The sequence below is a fragment of the Leucoraja erinacea genome, unplaced genomic scaffold (genome assembly GCF_028641065.1).
Source record: "Leucoraja erinacea ecotype New England unplaced genomic scaffold, Leri_hhj_1 Leri_951S, whole genome shotgun sequence".
In the NCBI taxonomy this organism is placed as follows: domain Eukaryota; kingdom Metazoa; phylum Chordata; class Chondrichthyes; order Rajiformes; family Rajidae; genus Leucoraja; species Leucoraja erinaceus.
Window position 1 is genome coordinate 47,707 of NW_026576896.1, and position 12,318 is coordinate 60,024.

General features: G+C 45.5%; 1 protein-coding gene across 1 annotated transcript; it reads left to right on the plus strand.

The window, feature by feature from the left end:
- Window positions 1–600: 600 nt before the first annotated feature.
- LOC129695130 (NACHT, LRR and PYD domains-containing protein 1 homolog) lies at window positions 601–7,517 on the plus strand. Its single transcript, XM_055631894.1, has 5 exons — window positions 601–625; window positions 1,483–2,100; window positions 2,201–3,149; window positions 4,652–4,834; window positions 6,027–7,517. Exons 1-5 carry the CDS (start codon window positions 601–603, stop codon window positions 6,106–6,108), a joined length of 1,857 nt encoding a protein of 618 aa, XP_055487869.1. The 3' UTR covers window positions 6,109–7,517.
- The last annotated feature ends 4,801 nt before the right edge of the window (window positions 7,518–12,318 follow it).

Consider the following 12,318-nt stretch of genomic DNA (forward strand, 5'->3'; position numbering starts at 1 on the left):
CAGCAATTGAACACTAAATTCCTTCCATTTGGCCTATAAATTAATGTAAATTAGATATAAAAATCATGTTATATTGTGAATTATTTGTGAATAATCTTTGGACACTTAGGCTATTTAAAAATGTTAATCTTTCCTTAAGAAATGGGCCTTTGATTATCCAAGATCACAGCTTTTTTGTTATGTCCATTGAAAATCAATAGGGAACAAGATGCTAATTTCCGAGTATGAAAATGGCCATCACTTTTTTAATACTTGAGATATGAAAGTGAATTTGGTGTCAAATTAAACTTATTGTTATGCTTTATCTGATGGGATAAATTGCAGACTTGATTTTTAAAATCTCAAAATTTTGTAACATTGCTATATAAGGCATTTATGAGGCCACATTTAGAGTATTGAGTTCAGTTTTGGGCACCGTGTTATCGGAATGATGTTGTCAAGCTGGAAAGGGCGCGGAGAAGATTTACAAGGATATGACAGGACTCGAGGGCCTGAGCTACGGGGTTAGAGTTAGTAGGCTAGGACTCTATTCCTTCAACTGCAGGAGGATGATGGTGATCTTATAGAGGTGTACAGTCATGAGAGGAATATATTGAGTAGATGCACAGAGAATTTATCTCCCAGAGTAAGGGAATTGAGCGAGGGTACATACGTCTTAATCCGGGACCCCTGGTTCAGGACTCCACCAACATCGGGAACACTTTTCCTGCATCTCGCCTATCTAATCACTTAAGAATGTTATATGTTTCTATAAGCCCCCTCTCATCCTTGTAAATTCCAGTGAATATAATCTCAGTCGACCCATTCTTTCATCATATATCTGTCTCGCCATCCCGTCAATTAACCTGGTTAACCTTGTGAACCCGCTGCACTCGCTCAATCGCAATGATGTCCTTCCATAAATTAGGAGACAGAAATTACACACAGTACTATAGGTACGGTCTCGCCAGTGCCCCGCACAAATACCTCCTTGCTCCTAAACTCAAATCCTCTTGCAATGAAGGCCGACATGCCATTAGCTTTCTTCTCTCTCTGTTGTATCTACATGCTTACTTTCAATGACTGATGTACAAGCACACCCAGGTCTCGTTGCACATCTCCTTTTCCTAACCTGACACCCTTCATGTAATAATCTGCCTTCCAGTTCTTGCCACCGAAGCCAATAACCTCACATTATCACATTTATCTGAGCTTTAGGGAGAGTTTGAGCAGGCTGGGACTCAGGCAGGAGAATGTACAAAGGGTGTATGGAACGAGTTGCCAGAGGAGGTGGTTGAGCCAGGGACCATCGTAATAATTAAGAAACATTAGACAGGTACCTGGATAGGGCAGGTTTGGGCGGAAGGGCCTGTTTCCACGCACTATGTCACTAGTCTAGCGTAGATGGGCCATGTTGGGCGGCATGGCTAGTTGGGCCGAAGAGCCCGTTTACACAATGTATGACTCTACATTGAACAAATCCCAAATTGTTTCTCTCATTAGGTATTAAAGGCGCAGAATTTCTCCACAGGGAGTTTCTACGAAAGTGGAGTAAGAATCTAAAAGTTGTGTACACAGGAGGCGGGCAAACGGCCGGGACACGCTTGTTTAAAGAATTCTACACTGACCTGAGGATTACAAACGCAACACCAGAGGGAATGCCCCTTGGAAATGACGGGGAAACCGATGAAGATGTGGATCCACATCAACTACTGAAACGCAACAACGCTGAGACAGAGGAGACCTCCACCATCTTGGTGCGGGGAACAGCCGGGAGTGGAAAAAGCACCCTGATACAGAAGATAATCCATGATTGGGCCACCAAGAAAATATATCAGGAGTTCAAATATATATTTTCTTTCAAGTTTCAGATCTTAAACGCCATCAAACATGTGACAAACTTAAACACCCTGGTCCTTGAAGCGTATCCTCATCTGGAAACGTGTCTGGAAGATATTTGGAAGGACCCTAAAACGATATTGTTCATCCTTGATGACTTGGACCAATTAGAGCAAAGTTACATCTTCGCAGATGATGAGGGAAATGATGATCCACCTGGCCAGTGTATCCATCCTCATTCCTCTGGATTTGTGCCTGACATCCTGACCTCCCTCATTCAGGGTAGGTTGGTCAAAGGATGCTCCTTGCTGGTCACCACACGTCCATGGAGACTAGAGGCCCTGCAGAGAGATACCTGTAACGTCAACCTTCCATCTGACAGGATTTACCCAGGAGAAAGTTGAAGAATATTTCCAGCGTAACGTTGGAGATAAGGCAAAGGCAAAACAGTTGGTGCAACTACTTGAAACAAATGATACATTGGGTACATTGTCTGTCAACCCTCTGTTCTGTTCCGTTCTCGCCTCATTGCCCGAGTGGTCACAAGTTGGAGAATTTCCAATATTGGCCATGGCCAACACCCCGGTGTTCTCCGCCTACATCACAAGTCTTCTTCTGACCTGCGGATACCATGCACAAAATTATCGGCAAGGTTTGATAAATTTGGGCAAAGAGGCTTACAAAAAAATCAGAGATAAAGACTTTGCATTTGAAGCCCACGAAGTGAATCAGTATTTTCCCATCTTCACATCTGCACTCATGATGGAGGTGCCAAGCAAAGATGATCGTGGGGTTGTCTACAAATTCAGGTACCCTGTTTTCCAGAACTTTGTTGCTGCCCTTGTTAAAAGCCGAAACACCCCAGGAATGTCCCTAAAAATGTTGTTAAATGAGATTTACACGGCAACAGATGACAGATTCAACATCTTCTCCAGGTTTCTGGTGGGTCTCTCCTCACGGAGGTCAACCAGGATGGAGAGAGCATTGGGCTCGATTTCACCCGATGCCTCATCTTCCATCGCCGACTGGATCAAAGAATGTGTGAAAACGCGCCTGTCCAACTTGGCCGGAAAGATGGCCCAGGGCAAATTCTTGAACATACTGCACTGCTTGTTTGAATTCGGAGACCCTCAGTTGACCACCGAGGCCCTGGAACCCATGAGGACCATAATATTCAATCAATGTTCCCTCAACACGTTCGACTGTGCGGTTTTATCGAGGACATTGATCTGCTGTGGACCCATTGAGGAACTGGATCTCAGCTCATGCGGTGTAAAACAGGAGGGAATTCGATATCTACAACCCGTGTTGTACAAGTGTAACGTGCTCAGGTAATTCACCAAGACTGGGAAATCATAAAAATAAAGGTAATGGGATCCAAGGAGATCTGGACGACTGGATAGAGATAGACACAAAGTGCTGGAGTATCTCAACGGGTCAGGCAGCATCTCGGAAGAACATGGATAGGTACAAAGTGCTTGAGTAACTCAATGGGTGAGGCAGCATCTCTGGATCCATCTTCACTAAGGACGACATAAACAATCTCCCTGATGTATTTGTGGCCAGAGGATCCAGGGTGACGGAGACACTGAAGGAAATTCACATTAGGCAGGATATTGTTGGGTAGGCATGGGGGGGGGGGAGAAATGAAGGCTGATAAATCTCCAGGGCCTGATGTTCTGCATCCCAGGGTACTTAAGGATGTGGCTCTAGAAATAGTGGATGCATTGGTGATCATTTTCCAATGTTCAGTAGATTCAGGATCAGTTCCTGTGGATTGGAGGGTAGCTAATGTTATCCCACATTTTAAGAAAGGTGGGAGAGAGAAAACAGGGAATTATAGAGCAGTTAGCCTGACATCAGTGGTGGGAAAGATAATATATGTCAATGATTTAGATGAAGGGCCTAAAAGTAACATGAGCAAATTTGCAGATGACACAAAACTGTGAAGAAGATGCTGTGAGGATGAAGGGTGGCTTGGACATGTTGGGAGAGTGGGCAGATGAATGGCCGATTCGGTTTAATGTGGATAAATGTGAGGTTATCCACTTTGGTAGTAAAAACAGGAAGTCACATGCTGAGAGAATGGAGCGGCTGGGCTTATACACTGGAGTTTAGAAGGATGAGAGGGTATCATATTGAAACATATAAGATTGCTAAGGGTTTGCACACGCCAGAGGCAGGAAACATGTTCTCGATGTTGAGCGAGTCCACAACCAGGGGCCACAGTTTAAGAAAAAGGGTAAGGCATTTAGAATGGAGACGAGGAAACACTTTTTCACACAGAGAGTGGTGAGTCTGTGGAATTCTCTGCCTCAGAGGGTGGTGGAGGCCGGTTCTCTGGATGCATTCAAGAGAGAGCTAGATAGGGCTCTTAAAGATAGCGGAGTCAGGGGATATGGGGAGAAGGCAGGAACGGGGTACTGCTTGGGGATGATCAGCCATGATCATATTGAATGACGGTGCTGGCTCGAAGGGCCGAATGGCCTGCTCCTGCACCTATTGTCTATTGACAATTTTACTAAAGACAATTACCCTTCACACCTACAGGTCTTATAAATTCATAAGGTATAGGAACAGAATAAGGCCATTCGGCCCATCGTCTACTCCGCCGTTCAATCATGGCTAATCTGTCTTTAAGGGAATAACGTGAATAACATTTAGTGCAAGATAAAGCCAGTAAAGTCCAATTAAAGATGTTCCAGGGGTCTCCAATGAGGTGGATGGGAGGTCAGGACTGCTGTCTAGTTGATGAGAGGACGGTTCATTTGCCCGATAACATCCGGGAAGAAACTGTATCCATTTCATGAATCTTCCTCTCTCTCAAACACAGGCTAAAATCCAACCAACTTACAGACGACTGCATAGAAAGTCTAATCTCCATCGTTCAAACCAACCGTTCACTGATGTTGTTGGATCTGAGTAACTGCGATCAGGACAAGCACAAAAGGAATGAATTCACAGTCGAAAAGCTGCAGGCTCGTGTACAGAATTGTGGGCTGCAACGAGAAATCAGGTGCGTTTATCTTTGTGATATTTATTACACCTTCCACAATAGGGAACATCAAACACTGGATAAAAATGATATCTGGAGATCATACAAAGTCCAATGAGTTTACTGCCGTCTTTGCCAGTAAGCTGAGGACAAAGGTTCTTTATATTGCTGGAGACACTCTTATATCCGGGTATAATTTAGTTTTATTTAGTTCATTGCCATGTAGGTTCATAAGCTGATGATAGGGACAGAATTAGGCCATTATGTCCATCAAGTGGCCTCCACTGCCCTCTGTGGCAGGGAATTCCACAAATTCACAACTCTCTGGGTGAAAAAGTTTTTTCTCATCTCAGTCTTAAATGACCTCCCCTATATTCTAAGACTGTGTGTGGCCCCTGGTTCTGGACTCGCCCAACATTGGGAACATTTTTCCTGCCTCTAGCTTGTCCAGTCCTTTTATAAATTTATATGTTTCTATAAGACCCCCCCCCTCATCCTTCTAAACTCCAGTGAATACAAGCCTAGTCTTTTCAATCTTTCCTCGTATGACAGTCCCGCCATCCCAGGGATCAATCTGGTGAACCTACGCTGCACTGCCTCAATCACAAGGATGTCCTTCCTCAAATACTCCAGTTGTGGTCTGACCAGAGCTCATCATCTGTGTCTCATCATCGTATGTTGTGGTCTCGTGATGTTATGTTGTTGTTAAGCTGGAAATGGCGAAGCGAAGATTCACTGGGATGTTGACCGGACTTGAGCAACCTCGGCTTCAGGGAGAGGTTGGCCAGGCTAGGACTTTATTCCTTGGAGAGCAGGAGAGCAGAGGGGAGAGGGAGGGGGGGACAGTGACAGAGAGAGAGAGGGACAGAGATAGAGACAGAGAGAGACAGAGGCAGAAGCAGAGAGAGAGACAGAGAGACAGAGACACAGATAGAGACAAAGATAGAGATAGAGACAGAGACAGAGACAGAGATGGAGACATGGAGGCAGAGGGGAACTGCGACAGAGGAAGTTTGGGAGAAAGGGCGAGACAGGGAAAGGGGGAATAGAAAGAGAAGCCCTTCGGCCCAACTTGCCCACACCGAACTACATGCCCCATCTACAGCAGTCACACCTGCCTGAGTTTGTCCCAGATCCCTCAAAATCTGCCCCATCCAATATCCAGAACCATCCACCCATCTACAGGTTTGAACATGTTTCTTATCGTTTTCAGATGGGCACGGCATGAAGATACTGAACAGAAAGACTCAAAGCCGGACAAAGCATCGAATATCTTAACGATCATCACAGAATGAAGACGCAAGGACCCGCAGATGCTGGTTTACACAAAGGGACACAATGTGTTGGAGTAACTCAGGGTTTATTTCGATTGTTCCACCGAGTAACTCTAGCACAGTTTGTCCGAACCAGAGTAATGGACTGTTCATGAATTTGAGCAACGGACAAGAACATGATTTGGGTGGGCATCGCGACTCGCATCGCAGCAGCCTCTGCAGGCCGACTGTCTTGTTTTATTTTTTGTCTCGTTTGAGTGTAGTGTACAGTGTTTTTTTAACACTGGGTATGTGTGTGTGTGTGTGTGTGTGTGTGTGGGGGGGGGATGGGACTTTAAAAATCTTTTCCCTGTACGGAGGACCCGACCTTTTCTCTGTCGGGTCTCCGTTGTCGTTGGGGCCTAGCACCGTGGAGCGGCCTGCAACCGGAATGTGATGTGGCCCTTGTGGCTAAAGGGATCAGGGGGTATGGAGAGAAGGCAGGTACAGGATACTGAGTTGGATGATCAGCCATGATCATATTGAATGGCGAATGGTGCAGGCTCGAAGGGCCGAATGGCCTCTACTCCTGCACCTATTGTCTATGTTTTTATGTTCCTGCCTTCTCTCCATACCCCGTGATCCCTTTAGCCACATCTAACTCCCTCTTAAATATAGCCAATGAACTGTGGCCTCAACTACCTTCTGCGGCAGAGAATTCCACAGATTCTCCACTCTATGTGTGGGAAAAAAAATGTTTTTCTCATCTCGGTCCTAAAAGATTTCCCCCTTATCCTTAAACTGTGTGACCCCTTGTTCTGGACTTCCCCAACGTCGGGAACAATATTCCTGCATCTAGCCTGTCCAACTCCTAGATAATTTTGTAAGTTTCTATAAGATCCCCCCTCAATCTTCTAAATTCTAGCGAGTACAAGCCGAGTCTATCCAGTCTTTCTTCATATGACAGTCCTGACATCCCAGGAATCAGTCTGGTGAACCTTCTCTGTACTCCCTCTATGGCAAGAATGTCCTTCCTCAGATTTGGAGACCATATACTGTATATACTGTATAATACCGTAAGAATCATTACCCCTTCCGTGAGACCTGAATTATTTCTAACCCTGTTTACCAGCTCTGTAATACTTTGGATGATGCAATTTGTTTTCAATAAATAGAATGATGGTGGAGTGTATGTCATTCTTTCAATCCATAATTAAACGCGGAAACATCAAAGTAGAATAAAGGGATCTTGGAGTGCAGGTACATAGTTCCTTATGCCCCTGTCCCACTTAGGAAACTTGAATGGAAACCTCTGGAGACTTTGCGCCCCATCCATGGTTTCCATGCGGTTCCCGGAGGTTTTTGTCAGTCTCCCTACCTGCTTCCACTACCTGCAACCTCCGGCAACCACCTGCAACCTCCGGGAACCGCACGGAACCCTTGGGTGGGGCGCGGGGTGAGGCTAGAACGTTGCACAATAGTGATCGTTGAGGGACTCTGGGAACAAAAGTACAGAGACAGTGCAGAGAGTAGAGCATGTCTCACTGTGGAATTTACGTGAATGATCCGGGGGATGATTGGGTTAATGTATGACGAGTGTTTGACAGGGTCAGGCAGCATCTCCGGCAGTCGGCCACGGTGGTGCAGCGGTAGAGTGGCTGCTTAACAGCGCTTGCAGCGCCAGAGACACGGGTTCGATCCCGACTACGGGTCCTGACTGTACGGAGATTGTACGCTCTCCCTGTGACCGCGGGTGTTTCCCCCAGATCTTCGGTTTCCTCCCACACTCCAAAGACGTACACATATGTAGTTTAATAGTAAGATTAAACGAGAACTTACCAGTTTGAAGTTTGATCTGTATTTTATGAGGAGTTACGATGAGGGATTACATGAAGAACCCCGCCACAACGCATGCGTGTCATTCTTCAAAGCAGCGGTGTGAAATCACAGATAACTGTAATGACTAAACATAATAAGATTAGAGAAGAGATACCAGTTAAGTATATGATCAAGGGTGGGAGCGGAGGGGACGTAATCCCTCATCGTAACTCCTCATAAAATACAGATCAAACTGGTAAATTCTCGTTTAATCTTACTATTTTACTTCGGAGTCACGTGAGTCTCTACGTGAAGATTTTAAAGCTCTGTGATTTCATTCCGTGGAAACGAGTCCATGCATCACGTCTGCCTTGATGACTGTAGGAGGAATTGTTTAGCATAATTTGGACATGAATTCAACATTGAAATCATAAAATTTATTAACACAAATTTATAACCTCTTTTTATGGGTTTAAATTAATTTCCAGAACTTAAATTTGTTTCTGCAAAAGTTCCAGGTTTCATTACTGGTTTGTTGTAAAATAATTGGAATGTTTTTTCCCCCAGACCATCCTGCTGCCTTGAGGATTTGGTCCATTGGTACATCCAACTGTATCGCTGCCGATGTAGCTGCAGCCCTGGTGGAATGAGATTAAAAAATATTAGTATCCATCCCAGCCTGTGTTAGCACCTGTTTCAGCCATCTTGAGATGGTCTGGACCGTCACTCTTTTGTGTGGTTGCTTGTGGCTGACCAAAAAGTGCCTTCTCATTGCCTCTTATGATTTTCGTTTTCTCCATGTATAACGACAAATGTCTTACTATACAGAGACGGTCACCTGTTTGGGTAAGACCTAAATTGTATATTGAGGCCTGCTGATCCCTGTCTGTTCTGCTTTACTAACTCATAGATATGAAACGTAATATTTTCAGTTGAGGAAGTCATGTTGTCCAGTCTTTGTTTATGCAGTGACTGTACCCTCTGTGCCGTGACCAATGCCATTAGCATGACTGTTTTTAATGTCAGTCTGTGTAGGGACAGAGCTGTTGCTGGAGACCAATTCCTGAGCATCTTCAGGACAATACTTACATCCCATATTTGGGAGTACCTGGTTCTTGGGGATTTGTATTAAAAATTCCCCTCATAAGTTTTGTTACCAGTGGGTGAGTCCCAACAGAGTAACGCTCTGTCCCCTGCCATAGGTAAGTCGATAGGGCACTTCTGGCGCAGTTGATGGCACTGTAACTGAGCCCCTCATCATAGTGGAGGCCTGCCAGATAATCCAGAACAGACGGGATGTTCATGTCTCTGTAGGTGATGTTGTTTTTATGGCAGTACATCTCCCACTTCCTGATATAGACCAGATACTGTTTTTTGGTTGACTGTCTGTGGGCCGCCGAGATCATGTTCACTGTTTGGTCCGTCAGTCCCAGTTGTAGTAGAGGTGTTTTTAAACTCTACAAATTAATAAGTTCAAATGTTTATGGCATGGGTGGCTATCCCTTGTTACGGGATGTAGCAATAAATCTGGTCTATGTGGGATGGTGATACATGGTTCTAATACCATGTTTTGTACCACTGGGAACCATGGTTGAGTAGGCCAATCGGGTACTACCAATACCAGACGCAGAGTCTTGTTATATTTTCCTTAATACCCGACTGATGAGGCAGGAAGGAGGGAATGCGTAAATAAACAATTCCCTCCCCGCCCCCCAATGCAGCGAAAATGCATCTGTCGCTGCTGCCCCAGGGTCTGGTTCCCATGAAACATAATTTGATAACTGGTGGTTAAGTCTGGATGCGAATAGATCGATATCTGGTGTTCCATATTTTGCTGTAATATCAACAAATACTTTTTTATTCAACATCCATTCGGTGTTTTCATTAAATTTGCGTGACCTGGTGTCTGCCACTAAATTTAGTCTTCCTAGTAGGTAAGTAGCTGATATCCAAATATCTCTCTGGATACACCATTGCCAAATTGTATTAGCCAGATTGTCACATGATGTCGATTTGTTTCCACCCATGTGGTTAATGTATGCTACCACGGTGGTATTGTCTATCTGTAGTCTAACATGCTGGTGATATGATCCAGTACAATATGACTTTAGGCCATGGAATGTACCCAACATTTCCAGGTAGTTTATGCCCAGTGTGAGTAATAATGATGCCTCTTGAGCAGTCCATCTACGTCCACAGCTGGTGATGGTATTGGTGGCTCCCCACCCAAGTGCACTGGCATCAGTTTGTAGTACCATGGAAAGGTTACTGACAATGATTGGATTGGAACAAAGCCAGATGTTATCTATCCACCATTTTATTCCATTTTAGCTTGATTGGTAGTTTCATAGGTCTGTCAAAGTGACCTGCATTAATTTAGAGTGCTTGTATTTTCGCTCTCTGTAAGTTTTAGTAATGTAGAGGTCCAAATTGTGTGGCTGGAAAGGCAGCCACCATTTGCCAATTACTTTTGCTACCAATCTGATGGATGGTTTGTTGATGTCAATGAGGTTATGCTGCCTCTATTAAATCTCTAGCCTTTCCCTTAGGCAGAGTCACTGACATGTGAACTGAGTCAATGGTGAAACCCCCAAATAGTCCATAGTAGTGGAAGGCGTTAGTTTAGATTTAACTGGATGGATAATAAATCTCAGTTTTTCAAATAACTGTTTTGTTGCTGTTAGTTTGTTTGGCCAATTCCAAAGTTTTGCCCACAATGAGTATGTCATCTAAATATGCCATGACCATGTGTTTACGTTTCCGTAGAAACGCTAGGGCTGGTTTCAAAATTTTTATGAACAGCCTGGGCTGATGACCCCTTTATACTGCCAGAGTTGCCCATCCAGTTGAATTTTAAGTAACATCTGTGGTCACCTCGTATAGGCACTGAATAGTAAGCATCTTTTAAATCGATGCTGGCCATGAAGTAACCTTTGGAAATTAATTGTTTAGCAGTAACAAAGGTATCCATTTTGTCAGATCTATGGTGATGCGACAACCACCATCTTTTTTGTTTTTGATAAATATATTGGACACGAATTCTAATGGTTCGTGTTGAGTTTTCTCAATTTACACCTTTTATGTAAAGCCGCTCCAGTTCAGCTTGCGCTTTTGATTTTCTTTATCAGAAGGCACGAACATTCGGTTCGGTATATGTTGAACTGGAGGGCTGTACTTGTGTATAAACTCTATTGTATATCCCTGGATACTGCTTAAGATGTAAGTATCGGTTGTTAACATGCTCCATGCATTCAGAAAAGAGTGTAGTCTCCCCCCAACCTCCATGCTCCCTGTATTTTGTAGGGAACCAGACCCACCTACCTCCATAGTTACCAGTGGCAGATTTACTTCTTTTTGTCGCTGCTGTTGTTGCGCTGGTGTCTGGATTTTCGGTTTGGTTGGCGTTGGAGGTCCCCGCATCTTCCAAGGCCGGCCTGGGCCATGGCCTAAAAGACTCATGTTTTGAATACCGGTCCTTCGAGCTTTCACCAGTTCTGCTGGTGGGTGCGTAGGGGTGCTGTCTTTGGCTGTAATGTTTGTTGGAGTCCATTTTATTAGTCCAGTTGGTTCTCTTGTTCCTGCACCCCTTGCACACTTGTCTTTCCTTCTGCGGACCCCTCTTCCAGGTCAGCCCAGAACTGACCCGCAGTGCTCCCCTCTGATGAGGTAAAAGCACTGTGCAGCTCTTCAAGAGATACTGCTGTGGGTTTATCATAGGGCCCACAGTGACCCGACTCCATCTCCCGGAGTCTGTCACGTTGGAGCAAATGGACGGCCAGCGCTCTCGGTCGCTGGCCGTCCGCGGATGTTCATAGTCGGACTCCTCTGAGTCCACGACCTTGTTTGTTTTTGTGTCTAGCCTTACCGCCCGCCTGCGTGGATCTGGCCGGTGTGGAGGCGACATCGGGCACAGCTGATCCCACTATCGGTGATCCGAGTGCCGCTGGCTGCTGCTGGCTGCCCGCTGCTCCGCGGTCCTCCCTCACCAGTTTTGTCCTTACTGCCGTGGAGTGGATCTGGCCGGTGCGGAGGCGACATCGGGCACAGCTGATCCCACTATCGGTGATCCGAGTGCCGCTGGCTGCTGCTGGCTGCCCGCTGCTCCGCGGTCCTCCCTCACCAGCTTTGTCCTTACTGCCGTGGAGTGGATCTGGCCGGTGCGGAGGCGACGTCGGGCACAGCTGATCCCATCTAGCCCACCAGCTTTGTCGCAGCCCGTTGGTTTCTCCACCTGTAATTAGCATGGTAAAAACACAAAAAGACCGCAGCTCTTACCTGCAGGTCCAGGTTAAAATTGTCGCTACGGGGGAACGTCGTTCCATCCCGTCTCCTGCCGTTTTCGACTTGTCCAAAAAGTCGACGGCCCCATTTGAATAGTCTCCCGCCTGGCCGTGGTGTTCTGGCCGGCGCGGGACCAAAAGTCGGCACAGCTGA

Bases quoted from the DNA above. Each gene is read 5' to 3' on its own strand.
- LOC129695130 (XM_055631894.1), top strand. From the start codon at position 601: ATGCACAGAGAATTTATCTCCCAGA. The intron at 626-1,482 runs GTAAGGGAATTG...TTCTCTCATTAG, and splicing joins CAGAGAATTTATCTCCCAGA to GTATTAAAGGCGCAGAATTT. The intron at 3,150-4,651 runs GTAATTCACCAA...TCTCAAACACAG, and splicing joins TACAAGTGTAACGTGCTCAG to GCTAAAATCCAACCAACTTA.